The sequence below is a fragment of the Oreochromis aureus genome, linkage group 2 (genome assembly GCF_013358895.1).
Source record: "Oreochromis aureus strain Israel breed Guangdong linkage group 2, ZZ_aureus, whole genome shotgun sequence".
Taxonomy (NCBI): Eukaryota; Metazoa; Chordata; class Actinopteri; order Cichliformes; family Cichlidae; genus Oreochromis; species Oreochromis aureus.
In genome coordinates, this window is record NC_052943.1 from 7,621,988 (window position 1) to 7,643,274 (window position 21,287).

The following is a 21,287-nucleotide window of genomic DNA, read 5'->3' on the forward strand; positions in this document are numbered from 1 at the left end:
TAAACATGAATCACAGCAGGTCTACCTTCTTGTAAACCTTTCCTTTCACTTTATGCTTCTCTTACAATCGCCTCCACCAGCTTCACCCTGCCTGCGCTCTCTTCTTCACCTCTCCTGTGCACTGTCTGTTAAGTTGGATGGTTGAATCCAGGTGCTTAAACTTATCCACCTTCACTCTGCTCCTTCCAGCTTCATCGTTCCATCTGTCTCCTTCTCATTCATTCATTCAAGTATTACATACTTATGTTATGTTATGTTACTTTTTAATTTTAGTATTATCTTACTTGTTTTTTCATTTGTTCTCAGTTTGATTTATCTCTACATTCATGTTTTTAAAAAATGTTTATTTAGGATGTATTGCCTTTTTCATTTATTTTAAATTGATAACCATTATATGTTATTTGTTTTTTGTTGTTTGTTTTTTTACATTTTGCTGTGTCTTTTAAGTGGTTCAAAGTCCTGTGAACCACACTAACCTAACACACTAACCTGAAAGGCACAACTAAAATTTCATTGACTGTAAATAAATAAAAATAAATAAAAACGCGATCTTCAGTTATTAGATATTTGTCAGTCCGCCACTCTCCAGCCAAATCCAACAGGTGGCAGTGATTTAACTCCAGTGTGCTTTGCTAGCAGCCAATGAATCAAAAGTAAAAGAATGTCAGGCCTCACAAGCGTCCGTTATTGGTCTAAGGCGATCACGTGATTTGTACACGAAAGGAGGGCGGGGGGAGGGCAAACATGGCTGACGAGGCAGGGGAAGTAAACACAGCTGTTACAGAGCGCGACGAAAAACAAGAACAAGATGAGCCCAAAGTTTTAGGACCAGCGACTAATGGCGAACCGGATGGGGGCAGCGAGCAGGACTGGACCGAGAGGCCGGCTCCCCAGGTCGCAGAGGAGAACAGCTGGTCGGCTCCTCTCCTGTCTCTGGCTCGTAAGGCCACGGAGACGATTAGCAGCGGGATCAGCTACGCTGCTGTCCAGAGAAAGCCCTCACAGGGATCCGCGGCGAGCTCCCCGACCGAGAATGAGGCCGAAAGTGACCTCAGTAACTCAGCGAAAAAGCTTCCAGGTAGACTTTGATTTTTCTGATGCCTGCTAGTTAATGCACTTTGAGATCGAAACATTGCAGCTGTCACAGGCACTTAAACACTTGACTAAGTGTCAGCTGTCACATCACATGACTCCAAGATCAGACTCTTGGTTTTTTTTTTGGTTAGTGAAGTGCTCCTTGGCTGGTAATGTGTTTGGGGTTTTTCCGGCTATGTCATCTGACAGAATTAACCTCAGAGCTTCTGCTTTTTTTCATGCTTTCTGTACAGTTGTTCCCCCCAAAGACTCAATGGCAATAGAAAGATCCAACCTGCTCAGCATGCTGAAGCTCAGCATCAGAGTGTTGATTCAGTCTTCTATGAGTCTGGGCAGGACGCTTGACTCAGAGTACCCTCCTCTGCAGCAGTTTTTTGTTGTCCTGGAGCACTGCCTCAAACATGGCCTTAAAGGTTAGACGTAAATAAATCTGACTGTTGCTGTTGTGCTATATTTATCTGCCTGCATGCTGAATTTAATTCTGCATGCTGTCTGATTCAGCCAAGAAATCCTTCATTGGTCACAACAAGTCTATATGGGGACCACTGGAGCTGGTAGAAAAGTTATGCCCGGAGTCTGTCAACATTGCCACCAGTGCCAGAGACATGCCCGGCATTAAGTATGCCATTAAAAAACATATTTCTATAATAAAACTATAGAGATCACAGCTGTGTTTAATTGCACTTATACTGTCATTCTTGTTTGTTTGTTTTTTCCTAGGACCGGTTTGGGGAGAGGAAGGGCTTGGCTGCATTTGGCGCTTATGCAGAAGAAGGTAGCTGACTATATGAAGGCCCTGCTGGACCACAAAGACCTCCTGAGGTCAGTTACGCTTGTTTTATAGTGCATTATAAACATGGGTTTCTTCCCAGCATCAACTTTACTTTTTAAATCCCTTAGTGAGTTTTATGACTCTGGAGCACTGATGTTGGAGGAGGAAGGGTCGGTAATGGTGGGGCTGCTGGTGGGCCTCAACGTAATTGATGCTAACCTTTGCATTAAAGGGGAGGACCTTGATTCACAGGTTAGTGATGCTGTTTTGTAAGAATCAGTTTCACTCTGAGGAACAGTTGCATCGAGATACAGAGTGATCTGCTCTTCTTTCCCATTTAGGTAGCAGTCATCGACTTCTCACTTTATCTGAAAGACCCTGCCAGCAATGAGACTCCAAAAGAGTAAGCATCTACACTGCTTTACATTATTTTTTTAATCAGGACTGTTCTATATTGTTATTACTGTTTAAAGAATGACCCCATATTAACAAATCCTTGCTAATTTTTGTATAGATATGTCTCACAACTATAAGATGGTGATTGTATCACTTCCTCCCTTAGTGATTCGAAGATGACAGCCATATTGGATCAGAAGCACTACATCGAGGAGCTAAATCGTCACCTAAGCGGCACCGTCACTGACCTTCAGGCTAAGATGGACTCTCTAGAGAAGACTAACAGCAAGCTCGTAGAGGAGGTTAGGCGTGCTTTGTGTGTGCAGCTGTGGGACTCTGTTTGCGCTGGATTGATCCTCTTTAACGTCAGCTGGTATCTGTGTGTCTTGTTTTTCTCCTTTTCCTCAGCTGACAGCCGCCACAGACAGAATCAACTCTCTACGGGAAGAACAGGAACAGCTGAAAAAGGAGAACGAGACGATCTTGCAGTCCAGCCAGAGAAAGGAGGAGGTGTGGGGGAAAAAAGTATCTGGGACTAATTGCAGCTGAAGCCCCTCCTGATTTTAAGAAGGAATGAAAAATGCCATGTTTTTATTTTTCAGGCAGTGCTTCAGGACAGCCAGGCAGAGCTGGAGACATACAAACAGACTAGACAAGGCCTGGATGAGATGTACAATGTGGTGTGGAAGCAGTACAAGGAGGAAAAGCGCATTCGCCAGGTCAAGTATCAGTGACCTCCAGGACAGTTTGAACCAACACTCCACACCTGGTGTTTTGGGGTTTTGACTCAACTCTAACTGAATTTGACTCCCTTGTGTATTAGGAGCTGGAGCGTGAACTGGAGCTGCAGGTGGGGATGAAGCAGGAGATAGAGGTGGCCATGAAACTGCTGGAGAAAGACACGCATGAGAAACAGGACACGCTGGCAGCCCTACGGCTCCAGCTTGACCAAGTCAAGACTCTCAATGTGCAGATGTTCCACAAAGCTCAGGTACAAATAGATGAGCATGATTATAACTTTGTCTTTCGCACTTACACACACACATACACACAGATTGCGCATTTGTCCAATTCGTGTGATTTCTCAGGACTCGGACCGCCAAGCAGAAAAAAAGCAGGCAGAGGCCGTGCAGCTTGAGCAGAGGATGAATGAAATGGAGAACACCATGAAGGAACTTGAGCAGAGGTATGCGTGCTTGCCCAGGGTGAGATTCAGTTTCGCGTTTACATTCCTTTAAATTGACGCTCCTCTTCATATTTTGTGACTCATAGACTACAGAGGTCGGAGCAGGAGCGCAAGCAGAACGACCAGTCAGACGAAGACATGAAGGCGGAGCTGCAAGGAAAAGTCGATGCTCTGCAGAAACAGCTAACAGATCTCGATACGCTAAGGTGAAGAATCGCAATTGTGGGCATGGAGAGGGGGGGTATTGAATGTGGTATTAAGCAGTACATAGAGAAAAGGTTCATAAAAGGGCAAAGTTGCAAATGTGATTCACCTAAAATGTTTGTTTTAAAAGTTTTCTAAACATTGTGTAGCCCGAGTCCATGCAGTAGTTTGCAGTTTGATGACTTGAGAGTCACGTTTTTGTGTTGTCGGAGCACAGGCTGGGGTTGGAGAACGAGCTGCGCAGTGAGAGGGAACAGAGACAGAACTTGCAAAAAACTCTCCAGCGGGAGCAGGACAACAGCACCGAACTGCGCACACAGCTGCAGCAGCTCCAGGGCCTGCACTCGGTCAGCATCTCTCAAACACACACGCAACCTGTGTCAGGTTACGCTTGCTCGGATCTAAATAGCCGAATTATAGCGATGGAAAAAAATGTGTACACTCTTGACAAATGAAGTTTTATTTTCAAAGTGAAAGGCAACCTACAGCTGCAGCTAAGATTACTCTTACACACAGGCATAAAATACTGTAATCCAATGCCAACATTAAAATGTGTGATTGGCTTTGTAGAGACTGCTTCTAGACTCTAGCAATGAAGCTGAATTGGCTGCAAGTCAGAATAAGATTTTTTTTTTTTTTTTATTCTTATGTTGATTAAAAATTACTTTTTGTAATTATGGCCTTCAAAATGCAGCAAAACCTTTCACCACCAGGGAGCAGTGTTTTACCAGTGGGTGTGTTGAGATGTTTTTGAATGTTTGGTGCTATTCTTTTAACTTTAGATACTCCTTTGTGTCCAAGGTTCTTAAGAAGCTTTTCCTTTTGTAAAAGAGAATGTGCTCATCCTGACTTACCTGGTCATTAATTCAATTGGCTTGATGTACCATCTTGTGGTACAAGGTGGTATTACAGGAAAGTACTCTGCAGCCCCAATCCAACTTCACTGAATATGTCATCAACACAGTATATAGATGTTTTAGATTAAAAGTTATGGGGTTTGTTTTTGGTTATTTCTTTAATTCTGTTGATAACGTTTGGTATTTTAAACACAGGAATTTAGAAACTGTACCTTTCAGCTTAATCACCAGCGAATTATGTATTTATGCCAGACGACATTACCTTAAAGAAATAGTTTATTTTACAAAAATATTATTCGTATGATAGCTTTAACAAAGCCTCCCTCCTGTTTCATCCTCTTGTAAGGAGTGTAAGAGCATATTACAAATTCCTGAACATAAATGGGATGTTATGACCTTTTTTTTCTTCCTATGGATTGACTTTGCAGGAGCTGCAGGAGCTGAAGCAGGAGAAGCAGCAGCTGCAGCAGAAGTGCGAGCAGCAGGAACAGGCTCTACAGGAAATGGGACTGCATCTCAGCCAGTCAGTAACTGCGATGTTTTTCTTTCTTTTTCTTACTAACGGATGCCGTTTCACGTCAGGAGAATTTATGCTGCTTTCATCTTTCTCAAAGGTCTAAACTCAAGATGGAAGATTTCAAGGAGGTCAACAAGGCCCTGAAGGTAAAATGTGAAAGAGTCGAGGGTGGTTTACTTTTATTGTTGACGCTGTAAGACTTGGAATGAGAAACCATTGCTCTTCTTAGGGCCACGCTTGGCTGAAAGATGATGAAGCCACTCAGTGCAAACAATGCCAGAAGGAGTTCTCCATCTCACGCAGAAAGGTACGTTCCGCCCAACCCCATTACATTTCATTTGAGAGCCGCTTCTGTTAACGTCCGCGATCACTTAAATGTCGCCGCGTCACGCTGTATGTTTTGCATGCGCAGCACCACTGCAGAAACTGCGGAGACATCTACTGCAACAGCTGCTCCAGTAACGAGCTGGCCTTGCCTTCGTATCCTCGGCCCGTGCGAGTGTGCGACGTGTGCCACTCCCTCCTGCTGCAGAGAAGCTCCTCCACAGGTTCCTGACGACATACCCACGGGCTTAAATGTTTTCTCCACACGCTCCAACACTGAATATACTCATCTAATATGAATTTAAATACTCGTGTTATGAAAAGAAAAAAAAGGTGGGAATGTGATTTGGTGTTCCATTGATGCAGTTACCTGAAATTCAGGCATTTTATCTGTACTGACAATGGTCGCCTTTAACGTTGACAGGATGGATTTTAAAAAAGTAGTTTATGCAGACTGTATGCTAACGAGACTTTGCATAGACATGGAAAGGCTTTTGAGTATCTGCCACTAGTGGTTCCCTGGGTTGGATTAACAGAGTTTAACAAATTTGGTAATCTCTTGATAAACTGGCCTTTTGATATGTGCAGTTTTTCTAATTCAAACTGTGGATGTACTGTTGGGATTTCAGCTTTAGCTGAGAATCTCTGCTGTTGCAGATTTGTGTACTCAGAATGTAAAGGTGCACTGCTTTCTTTATTTAGGATGATTTTCAAAATAAATTTAACAGAAATAACCTGAATATTTTACTTTGTTTTAAAACATATTTAAACCTTTGAAAATCCTGAATAAGAGGGGTGCATTTTTAATTCTGGAAGTGACTTTGATATTTAGCCATGTCATGCACTTTTTTTCCTCCCCCCTTTTTATAATCAGCTCTAACCCAACTGCTGGATGCATGCAGAATTGTGTAAATGACTGTAGAATGTTGACAAAAGCAAAACTATTTTAGAATGTATTCTATCAGGGTTTTATGGGTCACGTCAACTGCTACAAAGCCAGTTTCTTAATTTGACTTTTTTTTAACTCTAGATATTTGATAAATAAAGCCTCCTGTTTTTCCACCACTTGTTTCAATTAGTTATTCCAGACTAGTTTATTCACTTTGTGCACAAGAAATACAAACAGCATCTGAAGCAGTAGAAACCTTCATGGTAGCAGATTTGAAATTCACTTGCTCTCTGTATAGCCCTCATCCAGGAACAGAAAAAGAGCCCTAACAGTCACACCATAAGAAAACAAAACATGCTTTGACCATGTTAAGTCTCAAACTCAGATTAACATTTTGTACAGGAATTTAAAAAAGAAGCTGAACACTATGTAGAAGGTGAAACAAGGTCCAAACATTAGAAGATACCAGACATTTTCAGTTTCTGTTCATGCACTCTGACACTAAAATGTTTTGTTAAATCCACCAGCACAGGATGAGTTAACCGTGCTTAAAGAACGGTAACACAAAACGACACGCTTCCAGGGAAAGAAAAACCAAAAGCACGGTTTATGTTATTTGTAAATCTGTGAGGAATGGGGAAGACAAACAGCACTTTGACACATTTATTGTGACGACATATGATCTCACTGCTCTCTGAAGATCACCCACTTAAAAAAACAAAACAAAACAATAATAATACAAACCCTACCCTTTGTTTTCCCCCAAAACAACCCCAGCAGACCCTATCTGAATTATTACGAGAGACTTGCATTTCCAGTCCTTTCAGCAAAATGCTGAGTTAAAAAAAAAGAAAAAAGAAAAAAAAAACTAAAAGGGAAAAGAAAAAACTACATTCCCCATCCCCCACCCAGTCCATTCATTGAGCCTCTGCTTCCTCCTCCACCGCCGCCATAGTAACTGCTTCCCATTCCGCCCTGGTTACCTAACAAGAGAGAGAAAATACACACTATAGGACCGAGGAGTTCATCAAGGAGTCACGCATAGAAAAAAAATAGAATAATGGTTCATTTATGTCCCTCACGACAAAAGCTTTCCAAGTTTAAATGGCTCAATTAGCCTGGATGCACATTAGCCTGGATACAAAATGATAGGACTTAACTAGACTTAACTACACAGCACCTTCTTCCTTAGAAGCCAGTGTCATTAAATACATGACACAGTAGTTTTGGCAGCAGCTGCTTTTTTTTTTTTTTTTTTTTTTTGAACGATGGGGAATAACAGTACTCCTCTGGTAATTAACCACTGCTTTCATCCTTTGCAACACTGTAACAACCCAACTTTAGGACACTTTAGTTGCAGATTTTGCTTTACTGTTACTACCGTATCTTAAGTAACAACGTAACTATCGTTTATTTCAAATTGTGTGCTTCAGAATTAGCCAGCTAATAAAAGAAAAAGTGTTTTACAAGGCCAGTTTAAAGTGTCACTGAATATTTATGACTTAAAAAAAATAAAAAAAAATAAACTAAATAGCATCTCATTTGGTGCCAGACAGCAAACACTTACAGCTGTCACAAGTTTAAAAATAAAACAGTCACAGTACACAAATAAGGTTTTAGAGCACCTTCACCTAGGACAACTTCAATTTCACTTATCAGAGAAAAAGGTTAGACTATAAGAAGTCTTTGCTCAAACCTTTAAAAGGTTCTGTAAAGAAATATATTTTAGGAAATACAACAGAGCTGACACTCACTATAGTCACTGTAGCCACCCATGTTTCCTTGGCTGCTGTATCCACCAGAGTACCCTGAGCTCAGCTGGCCTCCACTATAGGATGACTGGCTCCCTGTGGAAACAAATCACATCAGGCTGTATGAGTAAGCCAACAGATACACAAGCATTTTAAGGTAAATAACACAGGGCCCTATTTTCAATATCTCCAAAACTTTGACTCACCCATGCCCCCCATCATCTGGCTGCTGTATGCTCCATTACTGCCACCTGCTGTTGAGTTCAAAAACAGCTCCACGTAGCGGTGCTCTGCGGAACAGGAACAAAAATCATAAGAATTAACACACAGCTTTAAAAGGGTGGGGTGCTAAAGTTATATTTTTAAAGCAAACTCACGCATGTTAGCTTTATCTTTGGACATGGCTGCTACAGCATCTTCGTGGGTTGCAAACTCTACATCTGCCTCCCCGGTGACTCTGCCATCTGGGCCGATCTCAATATGGACCCGCACCGGATTCAAAGGTGAAAAGAACTAAAAAGACGAAAAATAAATGAATGCACAAATCACAAGTGTTGTCTGCTTTTAGACCTCTGCAGCGACACACAAAAGACAAAACAAAGGACTTTCAGTGATCTGTCAACTTACATTGTAGATGTCTGTTTCTGTGGCTCTGTATGGCAGGCCCCTCATATGTACACAGTGGCCTGTTGTGCTCTGAAAGGAAGAGCCGCCATCGCCATACCGTCCATCCGATACACCTGAACATACATAACTGGGATTAACACAAGGTCTTATGAGGACTTTATCCTAATCTTATTAATTGTTATGCATGAAGAGACATGAGGGGGTGTTTATTTAAAAGAAACTTCATGGGTAAAGACCAGTAAATCTGATTTCACCTGCTCTCCAGTCCCACTTGGACCCACCTCCTCCGTAGCCTCCTCTGCGCATTCTGTCATAGGACCCCCCTCGGCCCATCATGTTGTAGCCGCGTCCACCAGAGGGCCGGTCATAGGGGCCGGGTCTCTGCATGCCCATAGGCTTCCTCTGGGGTTCGTAATGGGTCCGCACCTCAGCACGGCTACTCTTGAAGATCTCAATGTACCTGAGAGCATACAGATACCACAGTGAGGGCATGGAGAATGGGTGAGAAACTGCATTTGCTTAATACTGGTGAAACTGGACTATGCAGATGCTGTCATGGGGTAGTCCATAGGTAGTAATAGCTTTAAGTACTTATTGCTAGTCGTTAATAAAGAAGATTAAAAATAACTTATTTACTGATTAATAAGGAAGTTGTCCAAATTGATAAGGGCCTCAGTGAGTTTTACACTTTTCTTATGGTTACCTGAAGCGACTCAGATCTGTTTCAGTGTTTCAATAGTGGTATGTGTCTTTGCCATGACAGCTTTTGTCCTGGTTTTAGAGGCACAGAGAGAGCTCCAGCCCTTCTGCAACCCACTAAGCATTACCTGTGACAGTGGGCTCCAGATCCTTGTGTACAGTGGCCCTCTGATTTTTACTAGCAGGGAGACTCCTTACCATTTATCAACCTGGACTCATTTTTAGTGCTGAGACACCATTTGTTCTCCAAATTGGGCATGCACTCCAATTCAGGATTCGCCTCATATTTTTGAATGGTGACCAAGCACTAATCTTCCCCCTGAACATTGTGAATATATATTTTTTTTAAAAAGTGGATCTAAGATAGCAACTTGTGTGTGTGTGTGTGTGTGTGTGTGTGTGTGTGCATGGTAAATATGACAAATATGCTTCAAGAAGCCAAGATAAATGTGTCAGTTTTGCATTTGGTTCAGATGTTGAAGGTGCACACCATAAGAAAAGCAACTTATCCAGCCAACCAACCAACCATCCCCACCTGTGCCCTATTCTTTCCTTGTGTTTCTTTAGAGCCTTTTCAGCTATATCCTGTGAAGCAAACTGCACGAAGGCCTCCCCCGTACTCCTCCCCTGGATGTCCACCGGCAATGTTATCCCATTTGGCACGATTTCCAACCCTTCAACCCAAGGACAGATAACCCCAGCAGGGGACATATTAAATCACATGCCCAATCACAGAGAGAACTTTCTCTAAAGAGAGAGATATTAGACTTATGGAAAACTCTATACATCATCACACATACCAATTCATTCCTTTTTTGTCTTTTCTTTCTTTTTCTTTTCTTTTTTTAAACCAGTGACTTTCCATTGAATTTAGTTACATTTACTGTATTCTAGGGGATAAGATAGAAATGACAGGATAGAGGAAGACTATGAAGAAGGGCACTGTGTGTGGGATATCGGGCTAGTATTAATGTGCTGATGAGGAGGGTCTAGGTGGGTGACATGAGTAAAACCCATGGTTGCTCTTTAGTTACATCTAAGAATTGGCATATCCTCCTGAGAGCTGAGGAAACAGGAATCTTCCCATTGAACTTTTTTTGGTGATTTCCTTCCTCTTTGGAGCTGAAAGAGGCCACCCAAACACATGGGATATCAATGGAAAGCCCACGATGTCCTCTATTAAGTACATCAGGACTAGGTATGATGGCTCAAATAAGTCATAAGATATAGACCAGAGAACATGAGTGAATAGGCTGATGCTCAGGAGGATATACTAGGTTCAAAAAAATCTTTTAAAAGATAAAATTATTAATACATGGTGGAAAAAAAAAAAAAAGTAAAACACTGAAGACTGAGGGGCTATATCAGTGATGAGCGGGACCCACTCAATAACTAGTGTATTACCATTAGGCTGAGACAATTTTAAAATGTATCCACATAATGGGGGAAAAAATGTGATGAATGAGGGCTGAAGATGAAAATGAGGGGCAAAGATAGGAAAGGGTGTTTGCATAACAGATTCCTGGCCTTGTACAAAACATCAGGTCTTCAAATAAATTCTCTATTTAAACTTCAACTGGCTTCCTTTTCCAGCATCATTTCCTTCATTCATTGTTTTTAAGTGTAACAACATTAGATTGTCATTTACAATGGCATACTGACTTCTTCGTAAATTAGATGCAACAAGTTTTGGTGTCGGTAGCCAGAAACAAGAAAAGGAAGATCGGAGGGGAGAAGTTTAAATTACCAGCATTAAGGGGGTTTATAATTAACCAGCGAACAAGGTTTGTTGTTACCTGAGAAAAACTGCACAATCTCCTCCTTGCTGCACCCGAAGGGAAGGCCCCGAAGCCGCACAAGCCCGTCCCCAGCTGTCTCTGGACAGTTTGGGCCAGTGTGCTTCATGACCCAGTCCATTTCCACATTGTTTGATTTAAACACTATATCAGAGAAGAGAGAAATTACTTCGCTCAAACTGGTAACTTATATAGCATTTATCAGAAATTAATTCAGCTGTATGCTGTTACACGCACCTTCTACATATCTGTGACCCATCGTTTCTCTGTCCTTTTTCACTGCAATCTTCAGGTCTTCTTCTGTCTCAAATTCAACAAATGCCTCTCCGCTGGGACGCCCCTCTCTCGTGTAGGTGAAATGGATGCCACTTCCATTGTTTAGGATTTTGCAGTCTGCAATCAAAATGCATTGTCAGATCATTTCTAACTGTGTTACGTGCTGAAGTATCCTTCTGAAAAACAATAATGCATAAATACCTGAGAAAAACCTCTGAACTTCATCCACTGAACAGGACCAAGGAAGTCCCCGGATTCGCACTACATATCCCTCATCAGCCATGACTGGTCACGATCCCTGAAGATTATGAATAAACGCATCTTTTAATGTGATTAACCAATACAAACTAACAACGATACAATAATACATAAGTCAATACCCCGGTGCTTCGTTTACTCTTTAATTTTCGTTGATCCCCTCTTCACAAGAACTCTTTCCCCCGTGCTGCACATTGATTTAAAAACACACTGTGTCTCTAATGGGGACACGACTAATTCTGAATACAACTGCATTTAAAAAATCCGACTGGCTGGTTTATACATATACATTGACTACAATAACCCAAAAATCTCTAAAAAAAATATTCAATACTTCTTCAAAGCTTCTCTTGAGTTACTCTCAGTTATTTCAAGAAAAAAGGGCCTATGTAGCAGCGCCATCTTGAGACAGTTTCGACAGATATTTAAGAAAAAATACTTTACTGCTCATACTCATCCGCGGAACAAAGGTTGTTGTTGTCCAAACACAAGTCCAAAGCAGTCGTCACAATTTCCTTATCTATCAATACTCGCTGGCGAACTACCGGCATCCACGTAACAAAAAGCGGGAGCTCAGAGTCGGTGCCCGCTAGCAACACAAAATCAGTAGCCAGCCACTTTCATTCGACAATATTTCTGCGATTGTTGGCTTTTGTCAACTGCTTAAGAGTTCAAAAGAGCCATGTTGTTGATTTTTTACGAAATATCTCACTTACTTTAAACGCAGTGCACGGCCCTTAACATATTAACTACCGCACCCACACAAGAGAACAAAAGCGGCCCTCTTGGCCTGCGCCATGTTATTAGCATCGGTAGTTAGCTCTTAAGCTAGTACCGTTAACTAAGCTACCTGTATTAAAGCTGATTCACACATACAAACGTGTACCTATGCACATTATGAGAAAAGTTGATATAACCAAGTAAAACAAGAGATACTTTTATCAATATACCTGATACAAACGCAGATGCAACACGCCGGAGTGTGTGTAATCAGACCTGCGTGGTGCGGCTGAAACTCTCCACTGGGTTGCCAGAATTCTCCAACCATCCCCCCTTCAGGAACACCAAAACAGCGCGCCTCATAATGGCATCTGCTTCAAACGGCCAAACAATGACGCAAATAAAATACATTTATAACAAATTTTAATATTCATTTGTGTTTTTAATTGTATCAAAACTGAAGAATGTATAGTTTGTGAAAAGGTGTGTAATAAATAACGTGACAGAAAGGGTGGATTTTTTAACACACCTGGCAATCCGGACGAAATAACCAAACGCCTCCAACTGGCCTGTGTCCACGCCCAAAACCGATGACGTTTCTGCTTGAGGTCCTGGCGACTTCTTCTCCTGGCCTACAAATCCAAGTAACCCTGTTTACATTGGTCAGTAATCCTTTTCAGCTTTTTTCTTTTTTTGAGTTAGTGTATATGAATGAGCTACTTTTTATAGCAAGGCCAAAGAGCTCATGTTTATCAATGCCATCTCAAAGCATCACAGTACATCACTAAAAACAACAGATATTAATTTCATGCGAGGATAGTTTGTAATAGTAACCCTAGTTCGATGAGGCTTATTTTGATTATTGGAACTAAATTAAAACACAAGCCTCAGTTGCTGGTTTTAGTGAGTACTATGCCTGAAAGACCATGTTTATATACAATAGGGACTGTTTCCCAGACTTGGATTGAGTTTATTTCTCAAGTAAAAACTTTTTTTTTTCCAATTATGAGCTTTGTCAGAGTTTTCTTTTAAGATAGGACTACGCTTAATCCAAGTCTGGGAAATTAGCCACAGGGTCAGCAGCCCCACGTAATCCAGATATAGACCACAAGTGACCCAGACCTGCATCAGGGAGTTGGTTGCAAATCAGTGATACCATTAAAAAATAGGATGCTTGTGGAGTAACTGAAGAGTGTTTTTGTTTTTTTTTTGTTTTTTACTTATTATCATTATTTCAGTATTGCTGCTTATTCAAGGTTACACTCATCTAGTATTGGTGCACACTGCATAGTTTAAACATATAAAGCACACAATTCTGTAAATAAATGCTTTCAAAAAATGTATGAATAGTCACACAATAATCAAACACAGTCACATGGGGTTTAACCAAAGGGAATGAAATACACTGTTTTTAACCACACTCAATCCTTACTGGAACAAACATGTGATCTATAAGGTAAGGTGTAAATACACTCTAGGACCTTTGTGTAGTTCAGGTGTCTTGGTTCATGGTGGTGACAATCCTGAATTCACTGGTAGTTGTGTAAGATTACATCAAACACAAACAAGGCTCCAGGTAGGCTTTTGACTTTACAAGTACATTACAGTGATCTTTTGCACCAGAGGGCAGTCCAAGTGAAGTATTTATTCATCACTGAAGTCACCATTGTGTATTTAATCTTGTACAAAAGTCACCAAAGCAGGCACAGGTCAATAAGCCTCAAGGATATCTTGTGACAAATAGACTTTCTTTCACAGTAGACATTTGGACTTGCTACGGTATAGTGGTATACAGGTGTATTAATGTTGGCTGCATTCCTCTTAGGGGAGGGAAGGTAGTTTTCATGCGTGGTGTTTCACTTTCAGGACTTACTGGGACACACTGGAAACAGAACAGATTCTCAGATCTCTTCTCTGGAAGACATCATTCTTGTCAGATGATCACTTAGAACTACTTTACATGTATTTGTGCAGACAATTTACCCAAATTAAACAAGTGGACCAGCAAAATGTCCCCCCATAAAATCACACAATGAGAACCACTTATTTTGGAGGTTATAGTTTCAGAGCATCAATTTAATTGTTAACTTATCTGTGAATGAAATGTTTGTTTATCATACAGCGTTGTTTGTTATTTTTTGTTGTTTTTGTGTGTGTATTTTTGCTAAAAATATATTTTTTATTTCTTTAAATTATTATGTATGATTACTAATACATTATTTAGTTGCATTATATTTAATTGGAAGCACTCAATAATGACTTGATAGCCGTTATTTTACATTTAAAAAAATCACACTAAATGATTCATTATAATTTACAAAGAGTGTCAGTACACTTTCGAAGTAGTCCTTATGTGCATACGGTATCCCAACATGAGTTTACATCAACTAGTAAAACTAGCAACTAGTTAAGTTGGCCTACCATGTCATGTCTTGACGTTCGTTCTACTGCCTCGTGATATTGGTAAACCTAACATGACGTCGCGGGCTCATTTTGACAAGCATCAGCTTTAACCAATGGAAAAGACACGTCTTTCCTGTTGAACCAATAGGGGCGAGAGGATTTTCCACAAGGGCGGCGTTTCTCAGAAACTGTGCGTATCGGGTTAGGTTGTTAGAAAGTTAATGGCTGGGGGAAAGAGATCCTCCTCAACCCTCGCTTCGGGAGAGTTTCTGGATTCCCTGAAGTAAAATCACGCGAATATTCCACAAGAACGCGCCTGGACAGACATTTAAGTCAACAACTAGCACGTTAACGCACGTATCGTGAACACAAGTATGCAGGATGCAGTAGCCGGGACGGCAATGCTGACGGACGGCTTCGAGGACGAGATTGACTCGGTGACTCCTCGCTCCCCAGTGGCAGGGATGGGGGTAGGAGCGACACCAGGAGGAGTCGGACTAGGGGGCATTGGGATTGGTGTAGGTGGAAAGAAAGTACGTTTGTACGGCGAGCCAGGCGGGCCTGCTGCCGAAAGACTGGATTTCAAACTAGCGGCCGCAGCCGTCCTCTCTTCGGGTCCAGGATCCGGCAGCGACGAAGACGAGGTTTCAGAGGTAGCTACGCTAAGCTAGTTAGCTAAGCCTAACCATAGAACTAGGCAACATTCCTCTCCTAGCGCGAGCTGGTTGCTAGCTAGCACATTAGCTCGCAGTTGGCAGCCACCCCCTCCCAGGCCGCTAAAATTACGTAAAATTAACCAACCCGTCAACAGAATAACACCCCTCGTCAGTTGAGACGCTTATGGACAGTTTAACGTCGATCATGTTTGGTGAGACAGGAGTAGTTGTTCACGCCAACCGGCTGAAATGTTTTATTTATGCAGCGCAGGCTGTGGCCACGGCCTAGTTCGGGTGTAAGCGACGACGGCCTCGTTTGGAGCTGTCGTCTCGCAACACCCATCACAAGTTTGCAAGCTATCCAGCAGCTTCCCAGCCACGGCAAATGGATGATGCCCACAAACCCACGGACGTACACGGCCAGCTAAATATCTACCATTTCATACTTGTGGTGCAATTACGTCACTTTTCCCACCACACCATGTAAATCAACACCGATTGCCCCCCAGGCTAACTTTTCGATAGGTTTAGATTCGGATTTTTAAAAATGTAATTATTTTTCTGCTCGTATTTCCACAGTTGGTGTCGACTAATTAACTAACTGGTCTTCCAGCCGTTCGCCTCGGTCGTTCAGATGGCCACGGTGGCTGTCAGCTTTATTTGCGTTGTCACATTTTGAGGGCGATTTGAGTTCACGTTGAGAGGTGTCCAACTTTCAATGTCACACACGGCGGACAGGTGTGACTGCATCCCGTCAGCTAAACACACTTTAGACATGTTTTGTCAACTGGGATGACATAGTTTATATTGTGTGTAAAACCCTCAGTCACCCTGTCATATATGCATTTCAAATGCACGTGTGGCAGAGCCACATCTTAGGGGATTTTGTCAAAATCTTCAGAGCTATAGTAACTCATCAAATGCCTCGCTAATTTTTTTTTAACAGCGTCCGTTTGAACGTTATGAGACTTTGCAGCTTTACTGTTCCCATATAATTGAGTTTACCATATCGTATGACAGGAGCAGACACTGAAATGGAAGTTGTTAGACTGCTTGATTTGCACAAACTTGTCAGATGTCCATGTGACTTTTTTCATGGCAACTTGAGGGTGTAGTTTGTACTATTAAAAAAACGCTGCCATTGAAAAGTTCTTGGTGTGCAATGAACCTGCACCAAGGAGCACTGGACTTGACCTGTGGAGTTGTCTTGTTTATGGATGGCTAATATCTGACCAGTGGATTCTCTGTCGAAGACACACTGCTGCACCTTGGATAGACAAGTGAGGGTGTTAGCTCATCCAGCTGTCAATATATCCTGCTGTTTTTGTCTGAGCATTAGCTGTGTAGCAGCGGCAGAAGAAAACATCTCATTTGTCACTTGCATCAAATTGCAAAGGCATGTCATCGTGATCATGTTTTCTTGCTCACCCAGTCTACTTTATGAGGCTGAAAGGGAGCATTTGTTGTGGTGTTTCACTCCTGTGGAGAACACGCTGCACTGGGCAGTAGCAAAAATCTGAGCCCCAGGATTAAGTAGATGCCATTCTAGGCCTTTCCAGCTCTGTGGATACCAACACTGGGAACTGTAGTTCATTAATACTGAAGAGTGATACCCATTGTTGATGATAAAGGCCTCTGTAGAACTACATCCCCCATGGACTGTTGTGCACTGCACTCCTTTCATATAGCTGAATTCCTCCACATTGCTGAATGCTGACTCCCTCACAACAGTTGGTCTCTGGACCAGACCCTGAAAGTCTGCTGCAGCTTGTGTATGGACATAGAGATATTGGTTCTTTCTCAGGTTTTGCTGGGGGTTGTTCTACAATGACCAGTAATTTATTCAAGATCTTATTTAGAATCATACCTTCCCTGGTAGTCTGTCTGTCTGAGGTAATGTCTGTGGTATTTATATTGGTCAGTAGGTAATCTGTATACCAGACCTACTGTACCATAAATACTTGATCAAATGCAATGAATCCCCTTGCGTGAAGCCCCTCCACAGATTATTTATATATCCCATGTTGGTGTTCAGACAGTTTTGTTTACTTCACCTGCTTTTCAACAAAAATCATTTCCACAGCTATCTGGATACAGTTAAGATGTTACTTTGAAGATGCAAACAGAATTAAACATCCAGCTGTCAAAGTCTGACTTTAAAAAAAGACACCTTATTATTTTTTCTTAGTTATTTGTATAGGTTATTTGTTTATATCTGTGATTTGTCATACTCATTAATGGTTATGGATAGAGGAGTGTACATTTTCAAATGTGAGCAGATGAAAAACAATCTTTTTTTCATTTTGACCTTTAATTTCTGTTTGTTTGTTTTTTTTCAGTAATATATGTGACTGTAGCTCCAATTTAGCCTGGTGTTATAGTCACATTTACAAAAATATTTCATTGATCCCCCTCCTTTTTAAAACAAAAAACTTTTTTTTTTATTTTGTGAAAAAAAACTCTGTAGTACAGACTATGATATCCGAGAGCCAAAGCTCAGGTATGAGACTGTGGTGCTCTGCTTGGGCAGCTGACTCTCAGCTGAATCCGTGTGTGTGTAGGGGCTGTAATTCCCGGCCGTAGCACTTCCTGTGCTTTGACTCTTATCCTTGTGCTCCTTTTTGCTTTCCCTCTGTTGAGAGAAACCATAAATAAACAAGAGCCACATGCCTGGTCTTTTTATAGGTGGTGCATTTGTATGCGTACGGCCACTTTTTATACAGAGTAATGTAAATAATGTTTTCAGGAGTGTATTTTCTTATTATTTTCCTTTTACCCTTTTGTATTTTTATAAATACTAACCTGTTATAGGTTTGATACTCTTTAATTAATGGCCTGCAATCCAAATGGTATCAAAAACTATCTCTCAGTGGGGGAAAGATTTTGTTGCTGACCCTTACCTGTCTCTCCCAGGTGGAGTCATTCATTCTGGACCAGGAGGACCTGGATAACCCCATCATGAAGACGGCGTCAGAGTTGCTTTTGTCCAGCGCCACAGACGGAGTAGATTTGAGAACAGTTGATCCAGAGACACAGGCCCGACTTGAAGCTTTACTGGAAGCTGCAGGTATGACTGCATTGTCTGAACTCGGCTCGCCATAATTCTTGACAAATATTAATATGTAATTAATCAGTATGTCATTAACCACACCCATTTTTATACAGCCTGTTTTAATTTGTGCTTCAACATACAGAACCAGCAAACCACACCTTTCTACCTCAGTCTTTTTCCCTAATCCATTCCCAGGCATTTAAAATAAAAAAAACAAACAAAAAAAAACAAAAAACATAAGGCCTCCACTTTTAAGGCCTGAAATTGTAATAAGGAGAACCTGTCGGTTCTGTAAGTGTCATATCAGCAGATAGTTTGAAAGTGATTTGGATAAATTAGTTCAATTAGAACTTGTAATCTCAGAGTAAGAAGGTCTGTGTAGATTAATCCATTAGGGCTGGGTGTCCTGGCCTCGTTTGGGCTCGTGAACATTACCATGCAGATTAACGCTGGAACACGCTTGAGCCTCCACAGCATGCACAGAGCTTGTGTTGAACGGCTAATGGCTAATCTCATTCTATTCCCCTTTCTCCCTGGCCAGTCTAAACAGTACAGCTAGTACCTCACATTACCGGTTTACTTAAGATCTCTACAACCATGTACAATAATAAAAAATAAGTTGTTTATTTATGTTTTCATTGATTTGTTAGCTTATTTGTATTGTTTTTATATAAAGTTAGCAGAGAGGAATAGCGTTTATGTGAAATGATTGTGGCAAAAAGATCTGTACAGCCTCTTTTCATTCCCTGCATGAGCAAACTAGCCAAATACCAAACCTGTCAAGACCATCCACAAAGATGCCAAGTGTCTGGTGAGATCTGTGGAATATTGACTTAGGCTGTTGTTTATTGCAAAATATATCTAAATATGTTGGTATGGATTTATTATTTGGGCTTATTTGGAGTTTTTCCTATTTGTTTTACACATTGTCCACACATAGGGAGGTATATGTAGCATTTTGCTATGTCATTCACACGGAAGCTCGGCTCACGAGAAGTGGAATTATTGGAAAGCTCTTTCCAGTGAAAACAAGATAGGATATAGCAAACACAACGGTGTTCACTGACAGCTGCAAATTTTTAAATTCAAAATACATTTGTTTGGATGTAGTCTGAAATGGCCTAAATGGGGAGGAAAAGAGCAGCAGTTTGCACAGTGTTTGACAACGATATATGCACTTTAAAAATAAGTCTGATATATAGGAATTAATCTTCTTATTTTCTAGTCCATTGCTGTGGATTGTGATACCAAATTAACAGATATGACCTTATCTTCCTTAGTTTGTTTTTTTTCGTAATGTGCCCAAACAGTCTGATATAACTTTTACAACAAATCTGGTACCAAACATTTCAGGTATATAAATTATCCCCTGGTGTTGTGCCTAAAAATTGAACTACTTCTGCCGTTGTCAAGCTTTTTATTACATTACTAACAAAGGGATTGATATAACATTTTAAAAAATGCCAAACTTTGTTTCATTGCTGTAGCCTTCCGGATGGAGACTAAACAAAGATGTCAGAATTGATACTCAGTTGCAAAAGTATCGATGCCTACAGTGCCATCTTGGCCTCCTCTTGTTGACACCTGCACATAGGACCTCTTATCACAAGTAGCTGAAATAGTGGATGTTCCCAACTCTTATGGAGGAATTGTGAGAGGTCAATAATGCTCCCATTTCATTAACATTGCTGTATGAAACAGTTGCCATAAATGTTAACCTGGTCAGCTCACTCTCGAACTAGCTGTTAAACTGTTGGGTATTTTCTGATAGTCACCTTAGCCATCTGTTGTCATTAAGACTGAGCAATGGTTAATAATAAAACAATGTCAATGTTGGAGCTAGGCAGCAAATGTTATCAGTTCTGCTTGCTTAAATTGAGGCGAAGAAACGAGTTCTATTAAATAGACAAGCAGTGACAGTCTACCTTACCATCAAAAAATATCTGCATGTGTCCTTAATCACCTCTGTCAAGGCTCAATATTCCATCCGTGACCCACGGTTTTCTAGCTGCTGAATTAATGACAGCAGATAGCCAATGTGGTTATCGGGTAATTGCTAATAGTTATGTGGCTAATATGTGCATTGGCCAGGTTAAGAATGAAGATCACTGTTTACTGCTTACATGTTGGTGAAACAGGAGCTTTATTGACCTCTTTAAAGTCCTCCTAAAGCGTTGTGAAAGTTAACTTCTTCAGCTATTAGTGAGGGGAGGAGCTGTGTGCCTGTCTGGCCACAGCAGCGCCGTGTGTCAACTGGAGACAAAAACACCACTGTCTGTATTGATATAGTTACAAATAAATTTTGGAATTTGATATTATTTTTAGTATCGATTTAACACCTGAGTATCAACCGTAATCTTACCCCTAATTGAGCGTAGTGGCATTTTGGCTATATATATATAAAAATAATTTATATGTGGTTATGTAAATAAGTGATTGCATATGAGAAATGGCTTCAAAAATGTCCACAATATAATGGTATGCAAGTTTGCCTTTTGGAGCTGTTAAAACGTGGTAGTAAATGTAAATAGGTAAAGAGTGAACTGGACAGATGACTTTTGTTATCGTTCAGCAGTAAAAATATTATCCACTTTTCTAACGTTCAGCAAACTGTAAACTAAACCATAGCCTAAAAATGAGTTAAACCAAGCTGTTGATCAGGAGAATTTTACACCCCTCCTAAGTAAATTGAACTGGCTTTACTAGTTGTGACATAGTAATAATTTATACTAAGCATACATGGTTGAGTCCTGCAGGGATGTCATATGCAAACATGAAATGAGTGTTTGATCAGGTTAAATATCCCACG

At 41.0% G+C, this 21,287-nt stretch overlaps 3 protein-coding genes across 13 annotated transcripts in view; 2 read left to right on the forward strand and 1 right to left on the reverse strand.

Moving 5' to 3' along the window:
- Positions 1 to 707: 707 nt before the first annotated feature.
- rufy1 (RUN and FYVE domain containing 1) lies at positions 708 to 6,416 on the forward strand. Its single transcript, XM_031745184.2, has 17 exons — positions 708 to 1,078; positions 1,329 to 1,508; positions 1,597 to 1,714; positions 1,816 to 1,917; positions 1,996 to 2,119; positions 2,209 to 2,270; positions 2,430 to 2,565; positions 2,672 to 2,773; positions 2,866 to 2,982; positions 3,087 to 3,254; positions 3,352 to 3,449; positions 3,536 to 3,655; positions 3,871 to 4,000; positions 4,939 to 5,033; positions 5,125 to 5,173; positions 5,257 to 5,334; positions 5,440 to 6,416. Exons 1-17 carry the CDS (start codon positions 745 to 747, stop codon positions 5,581 to 5,583), a joined length of 2,157 nt encoding a protein of 718 aa, XP_031601044.1. The 5' UTR covers positions 708 to 744; the 3' UTR covers positions 5,584 to 6,416.
- Positions 6,417 to 6,420: 4 nt separating this feature from the next.
- On the reverse strand, positions 6,421 to 12,745 carry hnrnph1 (heterogeneous nuclear ribonucleoprotein H1). 5 transcript variants are annotated; one of them, XM_031745189.2, is made up of 11 exons: positions 12,598 to 12,738; positions 11,591 to 11,687; positions 11,351 to 11,506; positions 11,114 to 11,257; positions 9,853 to 9,991; positions 8,873 to 9,078; positions 8,619 to 8,731; positions 8,369 to 8,504; positions 8,198 to 8,281; positions 7,995 to 8,087; positions 6,421 to 7,227 (listed from the first exon to the last, which is right to left on the reverse strand). In XM_031745189.2, the coding sequence occupies exons 2-11, from the start codon at positions 11,670 to 11,672 to the stop codon at positions 7,220 to 7,222; spliced, it is 1,161 nt and encodes a 386-aa protein (XP_031601049.1). In that variant the 5' UTR covers positions 11,673 to 11,687; positions 12,598 to 12,738; the 3' UTR covers positions 6,421 to 7,219. The 5 variants fall into 5 exon arrangements, with proteins under 5 accessions (XP_031601049.1, XP_039472472.1, XP_039472476.1 ...); XM_039616538.1 differs by having other exon boundaries at positions 6,421 to 7,223; positions 12,644 to 12,699; XM_039616542.1 differs by lacking the exon at positions 12,598 to 12,738 and adding an exon at positions 12,092 to 12,114 and having other exon boundaries at positions 6,421 to 7,223.
- Positions 12,746 to 14,961: 2,216 nt separating this feature from the next.
- Positions 14,962 to 21,287, forward strand: part of ankhd1 (ankyrin repeat and KH domain containing 1) — a 33,265-nt gene continuing 26,939 nt past the window's right edge. For all 7 annotated transcript variants that reach the window (XM_039616554.1, XM_031745180.2, XM_039616568.1 and 4 more), the window contains exons 1-2: positions 14,962 to 15,423; positions 18,340 to 18,493. In XM_039616554.1, coding sequence (XP_039472488.1) covers positions 15,145 to 15,423; positions 18,340 to 18,493 — 433 coding nt within the window. In that variant the 5' untranslated portion in view covers positions 14,962 to 15,144. The remainder of the gene's footprint in view (positions 15,424 to 18,339; positions 18,494 to 21,287) is intronic.